The sequence below is a fragment of the Oryx dammah genome, unplaced genomic scaffold, assembly GCF_014754425.2.
Source record: "Oryx dammah isolate SB20612 unplaced genomic scaffold, SCBI_Odam_1.1 HiC_scaffold_22, whole genome shotgun sequence".
Classification (NCBI taxonomy): domain Eukaryota; kingdom Metazoa; phylum Chordata; class Mammalia; order Artiodactyla; family Bovidae; genus Oryx; species Oryx dammah.
In genome coordinates, this window is record NW_024070206.1 from 6041966 (window position 1) to 6067768 (window position 25803).

The 25803-nt window shown below is 36.7% G+C and overlaps 1 protein-coding gene across 4 annotated transcripts in view; it reads left to right on the top strand.

Moving 5' to 3' along the window:
• TXNL1 (thioredoxin like 1) overlaps positions 1–25803 on the top strand; it is a 34917-nt gene that overhangs the window by 4357 nt on the left and 4757 nt on the right. For all 4 annotated transcript variants that reach the window (XR_005725151.1, XM_040264325.1, XM_040264324.1 and 1 more), the window contains exons 2-7: positions 6220–6316; positions 8219–8392; positions 16802–16924; positions 18596–18665; positions 20558–20730; positions 23063–23167. Coding sequence is in view for 3 of the 4 variants with exons in the window: in XM_040264325.1 (XP_040120259.1) it covers positions 6220–6316; positions 8219–8392; positions 16802–16924; positions 18596–18665; positions 20558–20730; positions 23063–23167 (742 nt within the window). In the remaining variant the exon portion in view is untranslated. The remainder of the gene's footprint in view (positions 1–6219; positions 6317–8218; positions 8393–16801; positions 16925–18595; positions 18666–20557; positions 20731–23062; positions 23168–25803) is intronic.

Genomic DNA, 25803 nt, shown 5'->3' on the forward strand with positions numbered 1-25803 from the left:
CTCAATATAACCTTTGGTATTATCTCCATTTTATAAACTAAAAGAAAGTTGAGTCACAAAGAGATCTATGGTTTAAGTTCCCATTGTTGAATGCACTGTTTGGATTGTAAAGTGCTATCCTGTTCTTTCCAGCCTAAGCAGAAGGGTGATGCAGATTTACCTCTGTATTGCATGGAGCCTGATATTTTTCAGTAAATGCTGCCTTGAATAAGCTCTGCCTGTAAAACTTTCTGATGGAGGACACTTCAGCTCACATTCTGATATTCCTGGGAATAATAACATGTAACCCAACCACACTGTTCAGAGGATGGAATTATGTATGTGGATTATATACTGTGATAACTTGTTTTTATAACTGGTATTTCCAAACTGTTACATCTTAAATATACCCAGATACACTTAAGTGATTATAAAATAGTTGTTGTCACTGATTAACGCCAAGTTTAAAAGGATGTACGTTTTCTTTCCCATAAAAGTCAGCAATGAGTGATTTTTATCATGAATTAATGGGTGTACAACTTTTGTCGATATGTTTATCATATATTCAGTTTTCTTCAAGCAGGTTTTACTTTGTAGTTAGGTGTTACTGCTCAGCAGCAGCAGCAGCAGCAGCTACTGTCTAAGAAGAATGTCTGAGAATAGCTGTCCTAGTGGCTCAGACGGTAAAGAATCTGCCTGCAATGCAGGAGACCCAGGTTCGATCCATGGGTTGGAAAGATCCTCTGGAGAAGGGAATGACAACCCACTCCAGTATTCTTGCCTGGAGAATCCCCATGGACAGAGGAGCCTGGTGGGCAGCAGTCCATGGGGTCGCAGAGAGTCGGACATGACTGAGCAACTAACACAACAACAGCAAAGAAGAATGTCTGTGTGTTAGGATGGTGGGATACAATGATTGTGGTAGTTTGTCCCAATAATACGTTACATAATAGTACTAATACCGTATTGTGAAATTGCTGTGGACTGAAAGTACTTTACCATAATACAGGCCCAACAGTTCATGCGGACCAAACAGGTAATATCAGGGAGTGATACAGGTGGCAGAAAGATAACTAGGGCTTCGTCAGGCCCTAGAGAATATGTAGACATTTTTTAAAAATAAATATTTTTATTGAAGTATAGCAGGCATGCAGAAAATGTACACAAACCATTTAGGTGCATAGTTTGATAAGTTGTCGAAATGATTGCACCTGTTTAACCAATACCCAGTCAGGAATACCAGCATTGCACTATCCCTCCCCACCCCCATCCTCCTGCAGGCTCCTGTCATTCTTGAATTCTAACACTATAAAGATGGTATCATGCAGTATATAATCTGTCTGGTTGTCTTTCAAGAGTGTGAGTAATTTTAATCTTGGCTGTTAACTTAGAAATAACAACCAAAATAAAGCAAAATGCACAGTGTGGGCCACTGTTTTGGAGGTTTTGGAATAGCAGTTGAGTTGGGTTTTGTGATCAGATTTCAGCACTGTACTTCATTGTTCTTGTCTTTAAGATGAGGAATTGTGAAACCTAAATGAATTTAAAGATTTTATAAATTACATAACATATGATACACGTTTAGTGAACGGCAGCGACTCTGTGTCCCTAATAGGATCAGTTATGACCATGCTTGTCCATTAGTAAATATAATACACCTAGAGACAGGCATGCCTCCGAGAAAGTAGACTTCTAAAATACATCTTCAGAAAGCATGTACATTTTCCACACCCATATACCAGCTGAGTGTATTTGTACACATTACCGTTTGATATAGAGAACTGACTACTTCAGCAAGTGGGAAAGAATAGCAAGTTCTTGAAATAGAATCTGTTTGTATTATGACTAAATACAAATCTTACTTACTAAGAAGAACCCACTCCAGTGTTCTTGCCTGGAGAATCCCAGGGGTGGGGGAGCCTCGTGGGCTGTGTCCGACTCTTTGCAGCCCCATGGACTGTAGCCTGCCAGGCTTCTCTGTCCATGGAATTCTCCAGGCAAGATTTCTGGAGTGGGCAGCCATTTCCTTCTCCTTTCTGGCATTTGCCTCTTAACAAATAATTGTGTTCTGTTAGGTCAATTTTAAAGTTTCAGCTTTGTGAGTTTAGTTCTTACATACTGGATCTAACAGATAAGCTTTCCATCAAAGAGTTCAAAGGTGGAAAAATAACCTTTTTTTTTTTTCTTCTTTTTTTAAATCTCTGGACTAGATGGTCCCTGGTCTCTTGCAAGTTCAAAGGTACTGAGGTTATCTACTATTTACGGGCTTCAAATTAAGGGCTTTGCAAAGTCAGAAAAGTACAGTCCTGAAATTTAGGCATGTTTGGGGGCATAATGTTCTGGAGATAGGAAAGGTCCTTGAGGAATCTAGTCCCTTCCTGTTTTCCAGAGAAATGAAATGATTTGTTCGTGAGCTCAGCTAATTTTGGAAGTTTAAGTTTACTTTTAGATGCTAGTGGTAAGCAAGGACCTTATTAAAACAGCAGGTAATTTCACTTGAGTGGTTATAATGTGAAAGTATGCTGCTGTAAATTTCTGTGCTTCTGTGTTACGCGACTTATTTTGATTTTTGAGTAAAGACATCATATAAGATGTTCCATCTTATATGACGGCAAACTAAATTAAACAGAAGATCGAGATAAGGTTAAATTTTGAAAGGGAACATTTATTTTCAAGACAGTCATTATTTTGCAGTCTGTTTAGCTTCAGGTTAGCTCATACATGATTGATGAATGGAGTGATGATGTCTATACAAGGACGGAGATTGTGTTGGTTAATATTCTAATATTTTTCTTAGGTAGTGAAGGGCAGGAATAGGAATAGAGCCTGTAACAGGAAGGAGAAAAGCCCTCAGCCACAGAGGCAGGCTCCCTTTCAGGATCTGTTTAAGAAAGTCAAAATTAATAAAGTTAAACCTGGGCCTCAGCTCCTAGCCCTGGTTCCCCAGCGGGGGTCATTCTCGTCTTGTGCTTCCTCCTGTCCCCTGCCTGGCTGGCTGCCCTGCTGGCTCCGAGCTTCCCTTGCATCTGATTCTCACAGCACCTGTAATAAAGCAAGCACTTGCATTTGATCGTTTTTGTACAATTTAAATGTCCCCTGAGGTAGCCTCTAGGTCTGAGGCTCCTGCCTCAGGTATTTCCTGAGTACCAGTTACTGGTTTTCGTAGGAATATGCTTACAAAGTTGCGTGGATCTAAATGACTTGCACCAATCTTGTGTTCTCCGTAAGTCGTCTTACTCTGAGCGCAGGCTTTTGCAGAAAGGAGGCTTTTTCGGGAATGAAAGCTCTGATACTGGGCGTGTGCCAGGTGTGTCCTGTGACACAGCTTGGTGCCTGTGCTTCGCCCGTGACCACAGTCGACGTGCAGCGGACACTCGATCGCCTGTTAGGTTCATTCACTGTCACACAAGGAAAATAACTCGTATGAACCAAAGAATACAGGAGTATAGGTAGTTTTGAAAGTCTCCCCTAAACTTTCTCTTCCTTTCCAATCCCATTTTTCAGAAGTAGTAGTTTATTGTGTGACATACCTAAGTTGTAAGTATGTATTTGTATACATATATAACATGTAATACATATATAAAGGGATGTGTTAAATGTGGTTATAGAGAACATTTTTTTTTTGAGACTTAAGTTTTCTTTGGAACAGTACAGATTATCCTTATCCCCTGGTGTGAATGTGTCATAATTTTTGTTGTTGTTGAAGTATAGATGATACATGGTATTATATATGTTACAATGTACCATACAGTAATTCACAGTTTTTAAAGATCACACTCCATTTATAGGTATTACAAAATACTGGCTCTGTTTCCTTGTGTTGTACCATATATCGTAACTTACTTTATATATTATAATTTTAAAAAATATTTCTCTGTTGATTGCCATTTAGATTATTTCTGTTTTAAAAAAACTATTTCAGATGTTTCATTGAACTTCCTTATACATATTATTGTGAAATTGATTGTTAAGATAGGATTGACTTTTAGGAGTAAGGTTGTTGAATCTTAAATTGTGGTCATTTAAAGTTGGCAGATAATGACCAAATGGCCCTTCAAAAAGGATCTACCAGTGTGTGCTCCCATCCATAATGTTTAAGACTGATTAAAAGCCAGTAGTATTTTGCTAACCTAAAGACAGATTTCATCAACTGTAAATGTTTGTTCCTTTAAAATTTAGTCTCAGGGCCTATAAAATTGTTAGATCCAAAAATTTATTTTCAGAACCATCAAGTTTAGTATTTAAGAAATTAATAGTTATTTTCTTGTTGCTGTGAGTCTTAAAGATGGCAGAAGATGAAAATGCTGATTAAAATACTAAGAATGGAAAGAGAATCACAGCTTAAGTTTGAACATTTGTGAATTTGAACATCTTGTGCTTTAGAATCTGCTTTTCCTTGTGTTCCTGTCTGATAAGGCCAAGATTTTTCTTAATTTTAATTTTTTGGAACTTTCATTGAAATATACATACTACACAAGGATAAATGTACAGTTCAGAGAATTTTCACAAACTGAATACACACGCATGTTTATTTAGCTTCTGGACAAATGGAGCATTGCTAACCTCTCGAAATCTCTCTCATGCCCTTATCCTGTCACTAACAAAAGTGACTTGTCTTGATTTATTATACCATTGATTTATTTTAGCTGTATTTGAACTGTACATAAGTGGAATAATAGACTATACTTATTTTCTCAGTGTTATTTGTGAGGTTCATTTATGTTTTGGCACGAGGTTTTACATCAGTTGTTTTCATTGTTATATAGTATTCCAGTGTGTGATTAACTGCACTTAGTTCACTCATTCTGTTGTTGAGAGGAACTTGGGTGGTATCCAGTTTTTGGCCATTAGAAATGTTACTTCTACTAATATTTTTTCATATGCAAACATATGCAGATATTCTGTTTTGTACCCTGGACGTGGTCATTGGTAGGCATAAATCTTACTTTAACAGGTAACTTCAGTTTCCTTCCTTTCCCCGTAAAGTGGTTATCCCCATCTGCACTGTCACTAATGGGTCATTTGCTCCAAGTTCTGACAGTACTTCCTTCTTTATTGTTTTAGCTATTTTAGTGGGAGTAGTTTTAATTTGCACATCCCTTGTTTCCTTAGTGACTGAGGAAGTCTTTTTTTGTTCACTGACTGCTTGGATAACCTCATTTGTCCTATTCAAGAGAACCCTTTTTTTCTTTTGGATAACAGTCTTCTTATTGATTTGTAGGTGCTTTTTTACATGTTAGAGGTATAAGTCATATGTTTGATATGTTTTACACATTTTTTTTTACCAGTCTGTGGTTTGTCTTTTCACCCTTTAAATGTTATCTTGATGAACAAAAGGTCTTACGCGTAATATTTTCCAGCTTATCAAGTATATCCAAATATCAGTTCTTCCCTTTTCTCTAGTGCTTTCAGTATTTTAAGAAATAAATTTTTGCTTACTCAAGGTTTTCAAAATATTCTCTGTATTATTTTACCCTAAAACCGTTGTTTTACCTTTCACATTTAGATCTATAATCCATCTGGAATTGATTTTTGTGTACATTGTGAGTTAGGAGTCATTTTTTACCCCCAGGTGGATATCCATTTTGACTCAGCAATGTTTATTGAAAAGACTATTCTTTCTCCACTGTACTACTGTGTCGGCTTTTTCAAAAGTTAGGTTACTGTGTATGGGATGGGTCTACTTTTGAACCTTTTTTTAAAGTTGGTGAGTTTGTTTATCCTTTATACTGTTAACTTATAAAGCTTCTTGGTAGTTTTTAATATCTGGTAATGGAATTCCTTCAGCTTTGAACCCCAGACTGCCTGGGCTATCCTTGATATTTCCCTATAAATTTTAGAATTTAAAGTTGTTAATTTCTCCAAAAAAACCTGTTAGAATTTTACATTGACTTTAAATATAAAATTGAGGAGACTTGACATCTTGACAGTATTGAGTTTTCCAGTTCATAAGTGTAGTATATTCCTATATTTATTTAGCCCTTTAATTTCTTTCAGTGAGAAGAAAGCTGGAATATAACACTATTAGACTTAAAGACTTAATATAAATCTGTAGTCATTAAGGTAGTGTGATACTATTGTAAGCATTTATCTAAATAATACAGTGGAAAGAGAAAGTCTGAAGGCAAGATGATCAGAACTTTTTAATTTTATGTTTGAATTGATGAAATCTTTAGAGTGTAAATTAGTACAGTCTTTGGTGTTATCTTACTTACAAAGTATCTCTTACCTTTTTCACAGGTGTGGACCGTGTTTAAGGATTGCCCCAGCATTCAGTTCTATGAGTAATAAATATCCACAGGCAGTTTTCTTGGAAGTAGATGTACATCAGTGTCAGGTAAGGCAAGAGGGCCCTTTTAAATTTTTTTGAAAATTTAGATTGGCTTGAAATTCACATTAATATCATCGTTTATCTCTTTATGTACTAAGTACTTGTTTATTTGGAGGTAGGATGATATCTGTCTTGCAGTGGTAAATGCAAGTGTTGTTATGGCTATATTAGTTAAGAAAAGTAGTCTGATATTAATTGCTTCTGGGTTTGTTCATATTAATATTTTTTTGATATAAAACTAACAGTATGTTTTTAAACCTAGTAGGTCACTTGGCTGTTCTATTTTACATTTCTTTATTTTTTTTGCAAATCTGGAATTATATCTTATACTATTGACACATTGGTTGGTTAAAAAGCCATGGGAGAGAATTCTTGGTTAGAGTTTGATTTGAATTGATCATTTTGTGACCTTAGCTCCAGAGCTGCATACTCAACAGAAGGTTAAAAACAGTGATGGTTGCTGATTGAGCCACAGTTAAGTGGATTGCCCTGGTTACTTAGTTGGCATGGCTGTGTGGCATTTCTACGTTTGCACATGTGTGAGTATGAAAGAGTGGTTAATGCCAAAAAGGGTTCTGAAGGCTTCTTGCAACACAGAAGACTACAAAAGCGTAATCTTGACTGAGGAACAGCTCTGTAGGTTTTTTTTTTCCATTGAAGCTTTTGCCTTTGATACATTTCTGGGTTGAAAAAACGAAAATCTTAGAATGTTACATCGGTAAGCAGTTCGGGGATTTGGTGCAAACTCTGTGTTACCTGTTCACTGTTTAGTACTCTGGTCCCATGCTGCTGGACAGTAGCTCCGGCCTTATATCAGTACTCCGTGTCTCTAGTCTGGAAGTGCTGTCTTCTGAAGCTGTGTTGTCCTGTTTGGTAACCACATGCAGTCAGTTGAAATGAGCACTTGAAATATGGCAAGTCCAAATTGAGTTGTTCTGTGAGTGTAAAATGCATATAGGATTTTGAGGGCTTAGTATGAACAAAAAAATGTAAACTGTATCATTAACTTTTATATTGACTACATGTTAAAGTGCATATTTGGATTTACAAAACAGGTTGCTAAAATGAATTTCACTTGTTTCTCTTTACTTTTTTATTTGTGGATTCTAGAAAATTTTAAATTACATGTATAGCTCACATTTGTATATTTTGAATGGCACTGTCATTCTTTTTTTTTTCCCCCCACCTTTGAGGCTTAGAGAAGACATCTCTGTAAACTTTGTGCTTTTTTTTTTTAAAATAGTCATACCTCTTCTTGGCATTAGAATATGCAAGAGGACATACTTATTTTACTTGTTTTCTTTACACTTCTCATGAAGAGCTTAAACCATGAATCAGTGGTTAACTAATTTTCATTTGGTGGCTAGTCTTATAATATCATGGAGTTGGAGCAGAATTTGAAAAGATAGCAGTGGCAGTGTTTTTGATGGGAGACCAGAAGTCATTTCTTTGAGAGCAGAACTAGATGAGGATGTTTCACGGACAGAGGCACTGCTGCTGCTTCACACATGTGCTTTTTACTAGTAGCAGGGTTTATGTTGACAGATCTCAATAACCTTCTGGGTTTCTCCATTTGAGAAATAGTCTGTGCTTATGAGAGAAGTATCTGGTTTTGTAAAGTGCAGTTTCTGTACTGGAAAGTGATTGTTCTACGGAATGAGTGAATGAAGCCTTTAACACTAAAACATAAAAATACGGGGCTATTCTTCATTGTGGACATATGGGTAATATAGTTGTGACCTTTAAGAATAGGCCTGCTCTTTTTTAAGTAACAGTTAGGAGTAAGTTATTTTACATGTTTTTAGTTCATGTTTGTGATGTTTAACTTCCATACAGATGCAAAGTGAATATTCCAGGTAGTTTAAGATTAGTTTTAATTTGTAATGCTATCTAACTTGACAATTCTAGGGAACAGCTGCCACCAACAATATATCAGCAACACCTACGTTTCTGTTTTTTCGAAACAAAGTGAGAATTGATCAGTATCAAGGAGCCGATGCTGTGGGACTAGAGGAAAAAATCAAGCAGCACTTAGAGAATGACCCTGGGAGCAACGAGGACACCGATATTCCGAAAGGCTATGTATGTGGTCTTAGAAGTGAAGTGATGTCGCTTGCGTTTGTTATTATTTGGTTGAAATGAAATTTACTCTTTTCATGTTTTGTCTTTTGCTAGTTAAGAATACTTTTCAGTAAGAACTTTAAAAATGAATTCAGTAGCTGACTGAATTTTGTCTGTGTGATATGTATTATAACCTTATGTGTATGTGTGCCAAGTCACTTCAGTCGTGTCCAACTCTTTGTGACCCTATGGACAGTAGCCCACCAGGCTCCTCTGTCCTTGGGATTCTCCAGGTAAGAGTACTGGAGTGAGTTGCCATTCCCTTCTCCAGGGGAATCTTCCTGACCCAGGGATTGAACCTGCGTCTCTTGCATCTCTTGGCATTAATAGGCAGGTTCTCTACTACTAGCGCCACATGGGAAGCCCATTATACCCTTAAGTCCCCATCATAAACTTTTCCCAAAATTTCTTCTCCTAATTTTTTTTCAAAATTTTTTCTCTCTTTTTGTTTAATACTTATTTATTTGGCTGCACCAAGTCTTAGTTGCAGCTGACAGGATCTTTAGTTGTCGCAAGTGGGATCTAGTTCCCTGACCAGGGAATGAGCCTGGGCCCTCTGCATTGGGAGCGTGGAGTCTTAGCCCCTGGGCCACCAGGGAAGTCCCTCTTCTAATTTTATTTGTCACCTGTTTTTAATCTTTCTGATCTATTTTAATTGCCACTTCTAAACATTTGATTTTTACTGTTTTTCCCCCAAAAGTGAAGAAATTTGCATCGGAAAAATTTTTCACTTTTTCACAAATATGTAAAATGACACATACATTTTAATGTATGATTATTAACATACTGAACTTCCTTTCTACCAGTTTTTAAAGTTTTCTCTCTTTTTAAATGTACCCCCTATTTTTTGGCAGTCTTATTTAAAAACCCTAGTTACTGATTTTGTTTTGGAACCAAATGTGACTTTAGTATTGGATATGTTTTAAAAATTTTAAGAATTATTTTAAATAATAGCTTGATGACTTAAGAATTCCAAAGTTTTTAAAACTTTGGAATTATATATATTCATATATAATACGAATAGTTATAATTTGTATCTATCATATGAGAGCTATTTGAGAAGGAAAGTAAAATTCAAAAGTAGCTACTTCATGGTGACTGAGTTGTTTATGCAAATTAGTAAATCCTGCATACCAAAAGATACATATGTATATATATTTTTAAATTTTGCTTGTTATAAAGTAAATGTATTGGCAGATTAAAAACAAATTTTTAAAAGCTAAGTGTTACCTCAAATTAAAGCTACTATATGAAAGCATGTACACCAAGTGCATTAAAACAGAGCTGTCACGGGGCTGCCAGTCTTTCTGTAAGGCTCCTAAATTCATGTTGAATAAGGAGACTTTGTAGCCAGGTAAATAGGAGCAGTTCTTTTTATATGTGTGAGTGGCAGGGTTGTGTCTCAAAAAGCGCCTTTAACATGGTAGCGGCGTTAATTAAGTTAAGGAATTTTAATAATGTTTATTTAAACTAGAACTGTGATATAATAATTTGAAATGGTAATATTCAGTTAGAAAGTATGATCATGTGTAAGTCAGGATTGTGACACCTTTTGGAAAATTTTAGAAATCATTTGACTTGTAAACTGTTGTGTTTACCTCTTTGTTTTCCTTTGTTATTAAGGATTTTTGCATGAAGTTTTAAAGGACACAACAGTCTGGCTGCTTAACTGTAGGAATGCTCTGTTGTTTACATCAGCTGAGTGTGATATCAGGGTTTGGGTTTTGGTTGGAAATAAGCAGGAAAAAATAAAGTTTTAAGAAGTAAATTTAGTTTTCATCCAAATGTTACGAATACACTGAAAAACTGTAAAAAACAGTTTAATTTTTTTCCATCAGGTGTCAATCAAGACTGCAAAAGTTTTGAACCATAGATCTTGCAGAGTTATTCAATGTTTAAAACTGGTAGTTTGTTCTCAGAACATCATTGTTTTTACAACATAAATGGAAACTGAATGGAAACCTGTGTCTTAAAGTAGATTTAAATAGAAACATTACAAAAATATATTCACAATTATAAAATAATATTGGGTTTCTTAGACTAAAGACTTTCTGTCATTAGGTTTTAACACTGAAAGGCTATATAACTACTGATTTCACACATCCTACAGTTATGAAACTCCTGATTTGACTGGAGCCAGAGTTAAAGAAATAGGTATCTCTTCTAGGGAGAGTTGAAATATTGCAAAAGATGTAGAACATGATACTCAAAAGGTTAAGAATCAAAAAGATTCTCTAAGAAGGTAGTTTCTGCTGCTGCTAAGTCACTTCAGTCGTGTCCAACTTTGTGCAACCCCATAGACGGCAGCCCACCAGGCTCCTCCGTTCCTGGCATTCTCCAGGCAAGAGCACTGGAGTGGGTTGCCATTCCCTTCTCTAAGAAAGCAATATTTTTGTAAAAAAAAAAAAAAAAAGACTTTTGGTTTTTAATGTGTTTACTGAATTGGAAAAATGGTAAACATTTCTATTTTTTTCTTTCCCATATTTGCTAAGTGTACCTTGTATGGCTTCAAATAGCATGAGGGGGCTAGCTGTATCAAGTCTCCCTCTTCACAAGTTTGCATGCTGGGCACTCTGGAATCAAACTCGTATTTGCATGTGTTTTGTTTAAGTCTTAAGGCTCATTAGTATATTTCAGTATTCCAGCATCCCCTCAAATATGCAGATGACACCACCCTTATGGCAGAAAGTGAAGAGGAACTAAAAAGCCTCTTGATGAAAGTGAAAGAGGAGAGTGAAAAAGTTGGCTTAAAGCCCAACATTCAGAAAACGAAGATCATGGCATCCGGTCCCATCACTTCATGGGAAATAGATGGGGAAACAGTGTCAGACTTTATTTTGGGGGGCTCCAAAATCACTGCAGATGGTGACTGCCGCCATGAAATTAAAAGATGCTTACTCATTGGAAGAAAAATTATGACCAACCTAGATAGCATATTCAAAAGCAGAGGTATTACTTTGCCAACTAAGGTCCATCTAGTCAAGGCTATGGTTTTTCCTGTGGTCATGTATGGATGTGAGAGTTGGACTGTGAAGAAGGCTGAGTGCTAAAGAATTGATGCTTTTGAACTGTGGTGTTGGAGAAGACTTGAGAGTCCCTTGGACTGCAAGGAGATCAACCCTGGGGTTTCTTTGGAAGGAATGATGCTAAAGCTGAAACTCCAGTACTTTGGCCACCTCATGAGAAGTGTTGACTCATTGGAAAAGACTCTGATGCTGGGAGGGATTGGGGGCAGGAGGAGAAGTGATGACAGAGGATGAGATGTCTGGATGGCATCACTGACTCGATGGACCTGAGTCTGAGTGAACTCCGGGAGATGGTGATGGACAGGGAGGCCTGGCGTGCTGCAATTCACGGGGTCGCAAAGAGTCGGACATGACTGAGCGACTGAACTGAACTGTAGGTTTTGGTCTACAAATTTGTCACATTCATCAAACTAAATAAAATATTGAATGCCCCTAATTTACATAGTAGGTAGGACAGATATTTCTTTAACCAAAAACTTGAAGCATGAAGAGCTTTTTTGTAACTCCTGTCTGTCTCCTGTTGGATTCCATCCCTTCCTCCCCTAAAATAATAGGTGAAATATATTCAAACGGAAAAAGTTGACTGTAGTACTACAAAGATGCATACCATTCGCTTATGCTCATCAGTTGTCAATGTTTTGCTGTTTGTTTTCTATCTCAATGTTTTTTTTGTTTTTTGCGACATCATTTACAAAATAAGTCATAAACATCATGATGGTTCATGTGTAAATATTTCAGCACGTAGCTCCTAAGAATAAGGACATTCTCTGATATAGCCATGATGCCATTATCACTTCTAAGAAATTTAACATTGATATACTTATCCCTAATGTACAGCTTATATTAAAATTTCCTTGTCTCCGAAATGTATTTCATAGCTTTTTTTCCCCAGTTCAGTTCAGTCAGTCAGTCGTGTCCAACTCCGCGACCCCATGAATCCCAGCACACCAGGCCTCCCTGTCCATCACCAACTCCTGGAGCTCACTCAAACTCAGGTCCATCGAGTCAGTGATGCCATCCAGCCATCGCATCCTCTGTCGTCCCCTTCTCCTCCTGCCCCAAATCCCTCCCAGCATCAGGGTCTTTTCCAATGAGTCAACTCTTCTCATGAGGTGGCCAAAGTATTAGAGTTTCAGCCTCAGCATCAGTCCTTCCAATGAACACCCAGGACTAGTCTCCTTTAGGATGGACTGGTTGGATCTCCTTGCAGTCAAAGGAACTCTCAAGAGCCTTCTCCAACATCACAGTTCAAAAGAATCAATTCTTTGGCGCTCAGCTTTCTTCACAGTCCAACTCTCACATCCATACATGACCACTGGAAAAACCATAGCCTTGACTAGATGGACCATTTTTGGCAAAGTAATATCTGCTTTTTAATATGCTATCTAGGTTGGTCATAGCTTTCCTTCCAAGGAGTAAGCGTCTTTTAATTTTATGATTTTGGAAGGGTCATGCATTGCTTTTAATTTGTCAGTCTCTTTAGTATTCTTTAGTCTAGAAACTTCTCTATACCTTTTTTTCTTTCATGTCTGCCTTTTTGAAAAGTTTAAAACAGCACCAGTCTACTACAATAGCTGCTAGACACATGTGGCATTTTTTATGTGACTAGGGCAACTGAGGAACTGAATTTTCAATTTTATCTATTTTTAATTAATTTTATATTGACACATGTGGCTAATGGCTGTCTCATTGTACAGTGCAGGTCTGGACCATCTGTCTTATGCACTGTCCCACAATCTGGATTTATGAGATTGTTTTCTCATGATTTCTTCCTCATTATTGGCAGTTGATTGCATAAGTAGTAATATTTATTTCCAATAGCATGTTTCCAGAATATGTCAATTTTCAATTATGTCGAATATATAGTATTATGCCAGTTTGTCCCAGTGTTGAGTAACATAGCACTTTAATGCAACTGTTCAGCTATGCTACTTATTTTGTGTGTCCCAAGATAAATTAAAAAGCAATTTAAAATAATTTAACTAGTTTATTTTCATCATTAAGGTATTGGAAGTGTGACTGCAATGTTGCCTACAAGCTTGGGGTCTTGATCCTACATATAGTATGGAAGAGGCATCATGGTAGGATGGTAGACATTTAAATGTTTGTAAGATTTTGTCACATTTTCAAGACAGATGTTTATGGAGTTCAGAATAATTCTATAGAAGTAGAACTTGACTCTGTAATGCTCCTTTTCTTTCTACCTCTCTTTGAATTGGTTACAATATGTTACCCTGAGTAATATATTTAACATCTAATGCAGTATAACATTTAATATAATAGAATATTTTGGCTTTGAAAGTGTTTAGGCTAGTCTGTGAATAATTAAGGGTCTATTCTAATGAATTTTTACCATATGGATAATTATTTGACCTGTAAAAACTTTTTTCTTTAGTCTTTCAGAACTGTATACACATGTATTAGTATATATATTAGTATTAGTAATGAAGACTGATAGAACATGCAACTGATAACTTACAATACTTGGTAAACTTTAAAGCAGTTCTTGTTTAGTCAAAGAAATGGATACTTTTCTAGAAAAATAGTTTATCAAAATCAACTCCACTAGAAGCAGAACTCCTAAATAGACCAGTTACCACTGAGGAAATAGAGAAAATAGTAAAAGAGCTCTTCCATAAATACCAAGATGACTTCACAGGGAAATTCTAGCAAATCTCTATGAAGATCAGGTAGTCTAGTGTTACTGCAACTACTTAATAAGACCATATCAAAAGAGAAAACTTCCAAATTTATTTTTGAAATATGACATTGATCCCAGAATGTGACAGAGTTTGTACAAAAAAAAAAGTTACCAACCAGTTCCAGTTAGGAATATTGGTGTAAAAATCTTAAATAAAATATTAGTAAACAAAATCCAGCAATCTAGAGGGGACAAGTCATGATCTAATATTCGGGGAAAGCACTTAAGGATTTTTTGTTTATTTACGTCTGGCTGCTCTGGGTCTTTGCTGCTGCAGGGGCTTGTCCCTGGCTGCACTGGGCAGGGGGCTCTAGTTGTGCTGCATGGCTTCTCACGGTGGTGGCTTCTCTGCTGAGGTCCTTTAATGGACCGGACCCTGGTGGTCCGGAGTCGACGATAAGAAAGTAAAAGAGAGAGAGAGGCTGATATTCCTTGGTTTACACAGAAAACCAATAAAGTCCTCGACACAGGGCTCGCGTCACTCACGAAGGCACCGTGCGCCCTCTCGAGAGGGTCTTAGAAGCCCGGGCAGGAGAGTGAGCACGCCAGGCTTTTCACTCTCCAGAGAATTAGCCGGGGTCGGGCGGGGGGAGAAAGACACGGGGACCCAAGCTCTGATGAAGCAAAGGTGTTTTATTCAACATAGTGTGGGTATATATACTGTCTTACAAGGTAGCTATTTTCAGCAAAGATAAAGATCAAAAGTCCAGACTTACAAATTATCAAGGAAATATAAGGCAATCCATATCAAAGAGAGGGTTGTAAATAATCACTTTTACCATATGGTTCATAAAAAGGAAGAGGGTCGTAAATCACCGTACGGAAAAACTAAGGAAGGAAATGCATGCATTCCTCAGCCCCGGGAGCGGTTTGCCACCCCTCTTAATTCCTGAGTATTCAGGAATTGATAAGGCACAGAGGATCCATGACAGATCCAAAACAGCGCGCAGGAAGCCTCCTGTGAAATGCTTCCTGACGCTTCTCTCGTTGCCGCCTTGTAGCACGGACTCCAGGGCGCGTGGTCTTCAGTAGTTGCGGCTGGTGGGTTCAGGGGTTGCCGCCACGGGGCTCTAGAGCATGGGCTCAGTAGTGGCAGACAGGCTTAGCTGACCCGCAGCATATGGGATCTTCCCAGATCAAGAGTCGAACCTTTGTCTTCTGCATTGGCAGGTGAGTTCTTTACCACTGAGCCACCAGGGAAGCCCCGGAAAAAATGTGTGACAGAATGCAATATCCATTTATTCCTAGAGCATTCAATAAAATTTTAATGGGAAAGCACTGGAGACATCCCACTGAAGTCAGAAACAGGGCAGGGATGCCCACCGTCACTGCAGCTCTGTGGTGGTTTGTTGGAAGTGTTAGCCAGCACATAACAGGAAAATGTTAAAGGACACCACAGGGAAGTGGTTAGCAAAATCCAAATAGAAGAAATCGATAGGCCAAATGACTGGATTGAAAGAGATTAAAGAGACATTAATCAAATACAGTTGTTTATACTTTTCTTGGATTCTTATTCTGAGTCTAAACTGATTCAACTGTAAAATATTTGAGACAGTTGAAATTTGAACATTGATATTGATGATACTAAAACATTATCAGTGTTACAGTCATGGTAATGATATTGAGGATTCTTTTTTTAAAAGTTTTATGAAACGCTTATGAACACACTGAAATTATCATGAATAACATGAGAAAAATGTCTAAAATTTACATGAAAATAATCGGGGAAAAAGGTTGAGACTGGTTGCAGAGTAAAAGTGAAACCGGAGTGGCCGTGAATTGATGATTCTTGTATCCAGGAGGTGGGCACCTGAGGATCACTGTGTTAGTCCATTGATGTATGTTTAGAATTTTCCATAATATTTTTAAAGTAGTTATTTGCTATTCATCTTTTTTTTTTAACCATTTATTTTATTTCTTTGGCTTGTGCTGGGGTCTTAGTTGCAGCATGCAGGATTTTTAGTTGGAGCGTGTGGGATCTAGTTCCCCTGATTAAGGATGGAACCCCCTTACACTGGGAGCTCGGAGTCTTAGCCACTGGACCACCAGGAAAGTCCCTAGTTCATCTTTAATCTAAACTCTTCATGGATATAGGTTTAGAGAGTGCATTATCACTAGAAGAGGGAGGTAGGCTTTCTTTAGATATTTTGTAGATATTTATTCTAATTTGCAAATTTTCCACTGCCAAACACTGTTACTACAAAAAGTGTAAGTTAGCATTAATAATCTTTGTGTTAAAGACTTGGTTTTAGATACTTATTAAGTGGGCTAAGCCTCAATTTGGCTTTAATTATTAGTGGTAGATACCAGAAGTTTAGACAAAAGGGTTATTATAAAAGTTTTAGTAACTTTTAAATGAGATAGCAATTTTTAACTTGAGAGAATTACTCCAATACAAAATAAAAACTTTAAAAAGAATCACAAGGATGTATTTTACAGCACAGGGAATAAAGTCAGTATAGTACATACAGCTTATTAAAAAGATAAGTGGAATATAACCATTAAAAATTGTTAACCACAAGTGTTGTACACTGAAAACATAATTTTATAGAGTTTAAAAGAGAATTACGTATTTACATTTCTTACTGAGATTATTATACCAAATCCAAATGCTTTGCCTAAAGTTTTGGTTTAAATTTTCAGATGGATTTAATGCCTTTTATTAACAAAGCTGGCTGTGAATGTCTTAATGAAAGTGATGAGCATGGATTTGACAACTGTTTACGAAAAGACATGACCTTCTTGGAATCTGATTGTGATGAACAGGTAACTGAATGCTCAGGGCTTGTGGAGATTGTCAGTGTTTGTGTCCAGACACGTGTCCATCTCATGGTCTCATGTCTCTCCTTCCCAGATGATCACTTTTTTCTTCCTTTTTATAACTTCACCTCTGTCCTCTGACCTTGTCAACTCACCCCCTTTCTTTGTTTATGCCAGCTGCACTGCAGAGAATCACAGAACTCTTGGATTGTCTGGAAACCTGGGTTGAGCCTTCATTATTCTTAAGTTCCTTCTGTTCATTCTTGAGCTGCCTTCATATTTCCTACCCACCTGAGTGAGACTTAATTGGATGAGCACTCCTTTTATGTCTAGTCCTCACTCCCCGTGTAGCCTGTTATGTTTCCCTCTGTTCTGCAGTGTTGTCACAGAGGAAGAGGGGTAGTGTAGTTCTGCCTTGATCACGCCGTCTGTCTTCATCTTGCCTGATATTTAAAATTTTATTGTCTTAAAAATTTTTTTCTTATTTAATTACTATACCATTGTCTCTGCTTTGTCCCTATTCCAGTATATCTTTTATATGTTCACAAAAGTTATTTCTCTAAAATATAAATGATATTTATATTTTGATTTCTTAAAAGAGTCAAATGTTTCTTCAGTGGCTTCAGGAGGAGGATGTCATATGCTTACTGACTTTATCTACTTCTAGCTTTCTACTCTCATACCCTCTTCACCTATGGTTCAGGTCCCTAAATGGGGTCATGTTTATTTCCTGACACCCACATACAGGTCAAGTATTAAAAGTACTTACATAGCTAAAGAGAGTAGTCTAAGTATTTTCTTAAGCAATAGACCACAGTGATTGGAAATAAATCTAAATCCCATCTTCCTTTGCTCCAACTGGAACTGTCTTATTTTATTGCTTGAAAATACCGTTCATGTTGTAAGCCTGGTAAATGGTGCCCTAAACATAATGTGGTGATGTCTATCAGAAGGGCTGGCTACAGCTTCCCTGAAATCTGCTGAGGAAACCTTCCTCCCGGGGGGACGCATAGGTACCTTCATCAGACAAAGTTTTGGCTGGAAAGAAGATTGAGTGAATGAGTCAGAGAGAGGCACCTCAGCAGTTTTGTATTTCGGTTCCCTTGGGTGGCTTTCCAGATTCAGTGAATCAGATTCATTTAGGATGGAAGTTTGGAGGTTACTAATAGAGCTGTGAGTCCTGTTCTCCTGAGTTTTGAATCAAGTAGAGTCCATTTGAGCCCTAGTCTCTCCACATAACCTGTGTGCATTGTCTCTACATTGCCAAGTGACATGGGTAGATGCATCCGCAGATAAACTGTTTCAGAAAATATTAAGCTTAATGTGTTAAAATACATAGTTTAAGTTTTAATTTGGGGTTTTTGTTTAATTTTTTGAGGGGGGAAGCGGATTGTTGCCAGTTTTTAATTTGAGGCCTTAGGTTCTTAACATATAATTTTAATTAATTCTGTTAAGTTTTGTTGTTATTCCTTTATAAAAATAATAGATTATTGTATTTCTCAAATGTCAAACTAATCAAATTACTTTCAGCTTACTGATATTCTGTATTACATTAGTTTTGTTAGGTGAATTAAATTTTTTCTGCTTCTTAATTATTTTAATTCTCCTTAGCTGTTGTGTTACTTATTTAAGATGTTTAACAGCCCTTTAAAAATGAGACAATTATTTTCTTCACAGCTTCTTATTACTGTGGCATTCAATCAGCCTGTTAAGCTTTATTCAATGAAATTTCAAGGGCCAGATAATGGTGAGTAATGGGCAGCTTTTCTATAAAGTAACTTTCTGCTCTATAGACCTGCTGGCATATATTTAAAACTTTTCTTTGTTTTAAATTGATGTATAGTTGATGTATGGCAGTATGTTAAGTTTCAGGTGTAAATCACAACATAGTGATTTACAGTTTTTAAGGATTATACTCCATTTACAGTTATTCTAAAATATTGGCTGTATTCCCTGTGTGTATCCTTGTAGCTTATTTTTATTTCACTCATAGTTGTTTGTACCTCTTTAATTCCTTACCCCTATCTTGCTTGTCCCCTTCCCCTCTTCCCTGCTAGTAAATAGATTGTTTTCTTTATTTCTGAGTCTCTTTTTTCTTAGATTAATTAGTTTTATTTTTTAGATTCCACATAGTAAGTGATACCATGCAGTATTTGTCTTTTTCTGTCTGACTTGTTCCCTTTAGCATAATATCCTCCAAGTCCACCCATGTTGTTGCAAATGGCAAAATTTCATTCCTTTTTATGGTTGAGTAGTATTTCATTGTATATATGTATATACTCCATCTTCTTTATCCATTCTATTACTGGTCCCTTAGGTTAAAACTTGTTATTAAATGGAGGTAGAGAGCTCTTGTTTTGGGAAAGAGTGGAATTGTCCTTGGAACAAAGCAGTGACATATAATGTAAGATTATTGGGCCAAAAGTAATTTTTTTTTAAAAAATTTTACCGTTTTCACCTGAAAACAAGGGAGCCCTTTCTTCCAACTAAGAGTTCTAGGTTTGGGGTAGCTGTTTTTCAGGGTGAGAACTGGGGGAGACTTATTTCACATTTTTCCTGTTACAGGTGATAAAAACTAACAGGCGAATAACTAACATAGATCCTCCTATGTGTGCACTAATTATAGTTGCGTTTTCTTTATACAGATTATGATGCTGTAAACATGATTGTGCAAATTTAGCATTTCTCATTTTGTTCAATAAAGAGTTGTCCTTACCCCACCCCCTTTTTTCTGTTTCTTCTTCTTCTTTTTTTTGCTGCTGGGAGTGGACATGGGAGGGGGCCTGAGGTAGGGAGAGGGGACTAAGATTTATTGTTGCTTTCTTAGTTTATTGGGAGAAACAGTGCCCTGTTGATCAGATAGCATTCCCTTAAGTCTTTTACTATTCTAAGTTTCCATGGGTTAATGATTTTTTCACTAATAAGATTGTTAATTTATTTGAAAATACAAAGTATTTGTAAAAGCAAATGCCATAGAAATGAGTATGTAAGCAATGTGGCTATGCTAAGCTTTCTGAGTCAGTCACAGGATACTGGTCTGAAGCTAGAGAGACTAAGACATTCTACAGAGTGGTTTTAGCACTGAGCACAGCCTAATCCTTAAGACGAAATTTGGCAATTTGTGTAGTTAATTTCCTCTGGCTAAATATTGTCACTGATAATGCTTTTCTCCTGAATAACAAAAGGTGCCAGCTGATGGCAGCTGCAAGACTGAGCTCAGTGTTTCTTTTATGAAACTTCTCATCATCCTGCATGTGCTGTCAGACTGCACTGCTGCCTTGCCGGTACCTCCTCCCTGGGAGCTGTACATTCCTCATTGCCTGTCTCTTACAGTTGAGGGCAGGAACTCTGTGTTTATGTATGCGTGTACATGTGTATGTATGCGTGTGCATGTGTGTGTATGTGTGTGTGTATTTTAATCTAGTATTCCTAGTATTTAGTGTAGTTTTAGCAGGCCAAGAATATACCCTAAATATCTATTGAGAGAGGAGGAGTATGGCTATGAAAATACTCAGACGTTCTTAAAATTTCTAAAGACAGAGGTAGGTATGTGCATATGTGGGCACGTCTATTTGTATAGAGTAAACGTAATACAAAGTATTATATGTTTGATGTTAGCATTTAATTTTATTTCTGTAGGTCAGGGTCCTAAATACGTAAAAATTTTTATCAACCTACCGCGATCTATGGATTTTGAAGAGGCAGAAAGAAGTGAGCCAACTCAAGCTCTGGAACTAACAGAGGATGATATTAAAGAAGATGGTATTGTCCCTCTTCGTTATGTTAAGTTTCAGAACGTTAACAGTGTAACTGTAAGTAGTGTTTCATTCAGATGTATGCAACGGGTTGTGGGTGACAATTCATGCCGTCTTCAGTGTCCTAGCTGATTCAAGTTATCCTTAAAAATGGTTAATTGTCCATTTGGTTTGAAATGCATAAAAATGTCTAATGAGCTAATTAAATTTTCTTCTTTTTAGTTCATCTGTGTGCCCTAAAAAGGAAGGTGGATTTTTTTAATTTGTAGGTTTGTCAAATACATACATATATGGCATGTATGTGCCAACTTTTGTTAAAAGTTTATTCTAGAACATTTATTCTTAAACCAGATACTCATTCTTCCTTCATACCTGGTAATGAGTGAGGATACGTTTCTAAAATCCAGTTTACTTTTGAATCGTGTAGTGGCCATGATATCAGTAAAAATTGACTTTTTGAAAGCATAATTTTGTGTTATCTTAATATACGTTATGAAATGAGCAGCTTTTTAGCAGTTGCCAATTGCTTTTTTGAATTCTAGTATTAAACCCAGCACATGATTCTAAACCACCTGTCAGCCAGAGCCCATTCCATCAGAGCGGGGGTTTAGGAGAGTTAGAGTAGAATGCTGAGGAAAAGGAGTTGGAACCAGCACAGAGTCTCCGGAGAACAGACTCGCCAGAGGAGTGTAATTTCTTTGTGTCACTAGATTCCGGTTTTTGCAAATTAGAAGAATGCTATAGCTGTGTTCATTTTGGGACATTTTCTGTGGAATTTCACAGAATATACTTAGTGGTAAGGTAAAGGATTATATTGAGTTTTGAGTAGAAGTATTTTACCTAGATGAAATTAAAGAAAATGGTTATATCAAACTGGAACACTGGTTATGAAATATTTTCTTGACTTTATTCATTTGTAACACATTTATTTGTAACATATTTACAAATATTTTGTTACATATTTATAACATATTTGTAGCATTCAATTAATAACACCTGTTGCTTTATGTAGTGATGGGAGGAAGGCATTTGTTTATTGGGGAAAGCCCTTTAAACCCAGAGATCCTAACGTAATCTCTTCTGTCTTTGAGAATCATTGAACATAGTTACTTTGTGATAGGTTCACAGTCTTTTCTGTGTCCTATTAAATCATACTTTTAAACTCATCATTTTAGTCAGTGACTTAAGTTCAGACACAGAAAGCACACCTGTCACTTTTTTTGATGATTAACTTGAAATCGAAATGACAGTTTTGATCAGAAAGTCTAATCAAAATAAGTATATGAATTTTTAAAAGCAGTAAATATAAACTGTTGTGCTTAGATTTAAAAAGCATTGCAAATAAATAGAGAACTACTTTAATAGTCTACTTATCATAGACTTGAAGTTTTTAATTGGTAAGCTCAATTCAAGATGAACCTGTGGTTGCCTAAAAAAACAACAAAACTGATTTTCATCTGAAAATGGAAAAAGAATGTTGCCCAAACCAAGAGAGGTGATATTCTTAAGTAGACAGCATCTAGAGTATTATTTTTAAAAATGGAGCCAATTTAAATAATCCAGTGTATTGAAAAAGAACCTATGAGTAAAGCGTCTGTCTCCTAACATGCTGAGGGAAATTTTTAAATAGAAAGTATAAAAGAAGCAAGCTTAATAAAACATGCAAGGCACAGTATGGGCTTCCCAGGTGGCTCAGTGGGTAAAGAATCTGCCTGCAATGCAGGAAGCACCGGTTTGATCCCTAGGTCGGAAAGATCTCCTGGAGAAAGACATGGCAACCCACTCCTGTATTCTTGCCTGGAGACTCCCATGGACAGAGGAGCCTGGTGGACTACAGTCTACGGGGTTGCAGAGAGTTGGACATGATTGAAGCTACTGAACACATAGAGAAACGAGCTTAAAAAAACATGCTAAGTGCAGGCTAGTTTTAGGAACTGATTTCCAGCGCGCTCTTTTTTTCTTTTAACATTTTAAGGAATAGAATGAATGATGGATTATCAGAAAGAATATAACTGCCAAGATTTTCCTCAGTAAAAATTATAATTTTAGTAAAATTTCAGTAACATTCTTCCCATTGTAATCTTGAGTTTCATACTCTTTCAATATTCCCTGTAAATAATTAATTTTGACCCTTCAACATTATCACACCAAATCATGCAGAGCTTACATATGTAAATATCCTGCCACAATCCCCTTGGACAAGGTAAGAACAGCCGAGCAGACAATAGACTTAATGATGCTATAGGAATCCTAGTGTAAATGTAATTTGGATTATTCCTTATGAAGAACGGAAGGTATTTTTATTAATAACCTAAGAAAATCGATTAAATGAGCATGTTTATCAAAAAAGAAGTGTAATCATTAATGGTAAAATTCTTTGTGTGTATAGATATTTGTTCAGTCCAATCAAGGTGAAGAAGAAACAACAAGAATTTCATATTTTACTTTTATTGGGACTCCAGTCCAGGCAACAAATATGAATGACTTCAAACGAGTAAGTTTGTTTAAATGATACCTAGGAGAAATTAAAATAGTAATCTTAAAGAAATAATTTTAAAATTATCATAATCATTTTATATCATGAAATCTTATAAGGATAAACAGAACAGTAGGGTCTTCTAATCACATTTTTAGATTTCTTACTAAGAGAAATCTCTAATAAGTCTCATTGACACAGTGTCTATTAATGAATGGCATCCAAATAAGGTATAAATTATTGTTTTGTTGTAGAAAGTAGTTAGGGATAGTGAAAAATTGGAGTACATTAAGTTATTATTTGTGACTTTTTTAAGAACTTTGCTTCCTTATATTAAGATTTTGATTATCATTGTTTCTGATGAAAACATATTTAAAATGACAATGATTTTAATCAAGAAGAATGGGTTCTTTTGCTTCACTGAGATGCTTTCAAACCATGTCTTTGTGCTGAAGAACACATTTCAGCAAATAACTCTTCAGTGAACAGGCATATGTGTTCAGTGGCTTTTTTGGTTTGGTTTTTGTTTTTGAGGACATACTCCTAAGGTTTGCATAAGAATTTATGTTACCATGAGGCCTTTGGAAATGAGAGCATTGTACTTCTAACTGGTAATGATTCCTGAAGATGACTCTTAAAATGTACAACCACCGAGCATAGGTGTGCCATCAGGAGGTTTATCAGTACAGAACCCAGTTGCTGTACTCAGATCAAATGTGCAGCAGCACATGAGATGTAGGTATTGGAGTATTTCTGATGGCTGCATCTGGCAGGTGGTCTAGAACTTGGGGTGATTATTAAGAGAGGAAGCATTTCCCCAGGGCTGCCAGTGTGTGGAGGAAGAGGCACCTGGTTTACCAATTCAGACCCCTGTTTGGGGAATTAAGCCATGAAACACCCAGAAAACTCAATTCTTTTTGATGAAGTTTAATTTTAATTCAGTTGCAGGAAAATAGATGATATTTCATAGCAGTGGATGAACTTAAGAAACTGGACACTGACGAGCTACTTGGATGTCATCCCCACGGCTGTCTCCCTGTCTCACCGCGTAGTTAACTTTGGGGGCTGTGGGGACAGTTTTGTTCTTAGATCTGTCATATGGGATGTTTGACATAGCGTAATGACAGGTCAGAAGAAGCAGAGATTAAACATCTACGTTTTTATGATACGAAATGTGCTGCACTGGGAAACTGTGTGAGCAACGAAGACGTTCTGGCTGCCTGCTCTGCTCCTTGCTTGTTAGAGTCAGATGCCGTTGGACTTGGCTTTAACTGTGCCTTGGGTAGTTTGCTTCTAGCACAGTTCTTTCCTAAGATCTGTTTATCTAAATCCCGTTGTTTTCTCTGGTTTCCTGCTTCTCACCTCAGCTTATGCTCCTTGATTTCCATGTTTCCTCCAGGAAACCCCTGCTCTTACTTACCTTCTTACCAGCCTGCCATCCAGTTACAGTTTTTCTAGTGTGCGTTAATAATTGCCCATCTCAGGATGCGTCCACCTCTTTGTTTTTAACATCCCCTCTCCTATCCCTAGCTCTTCGCTGGTGGCTCAGTGGTAAAGAATCCACCTGGCAGTGCAAGAGATGCGGGTTCAATCCCCAGTTCAGGAAGATCCTCTGGAGAAGGAAATGGCAACCCACTTTAGTAATTCTTGCCTGGGAAACCCCATGAACAGAGGAGCCTGGTGGCTGCAGTCCATGGGGTCACAGAAGAGTCTGACACGATGTAGCGACTGAACAACAGTTCGCACCTCTCCCAGCCTGTTCTCTCTCTTGTTTGACTACCAAACCACCTCCTTTGACTGTCTTTAGGATAGTAGGGGTATTTTTCTTTTCTTCTTTGAGAATATTTGTATTTGTTCTATAATACTATATGTTTAGGTACTTTTTTTTACCTTATTAAAAATGACTGTAGAACAGTAGTTCTCAAAACTTCATGGTCCCAGGACACCTTTACACTGTTAAAGATTGTTGTGGGCCAGTATTTATCTAATACTTACCATCTTAGAAGTTAAAACTGGGAAATTTAAACAATATTTATTTATTTACAAGTAATAAAATTATTGTGTTATCACAAGTGATTTTTTAAATTAAAATACTTATTTTCCAAAACAAAAACCAATTTTTTGAGAAGAACATTGTTTTATATTTTGAAAAATTATTGTATACAGTCTAGCTTAGTAGAATCCTCTCATTCTCATAGTTGCTTCTGCATTCAGTCAGTTTTGCTATCATAAGTCATGTAGCCTCTGGAAAACTTCATTGTATATTGTGAGACAATGAGAGTTAAAGAGGCAGATAACAATTTATTTAGCATTATTATGAAAGCACTTTTGACCTTGAAGACTCCCTGAATGGATTTCAAGGTCACCCAGCTTGGATTACACTGAGAAGTGCTGCAAAAAATATGTACAGTGTAATGGACTTCCTTCTTGGTGTTCTGGACTTCTTAATCCTTTGCTTTTATAATGTCTGATAAATTTTAATTGCTTGAATGATTTTCTTATGTATATTAATGTTACATTTTCTTCCAGTAGTTTTTGAGTGAGATTGCACTGCTTGTGTCCTTCGTTGTCCTGTAGTGTTATTTCTCAAAAGTAAGCTAATATTTTAGTAGTTTTCATATTGTGCTAAGCCAGCAACTTTAGTGTAGGAAAGC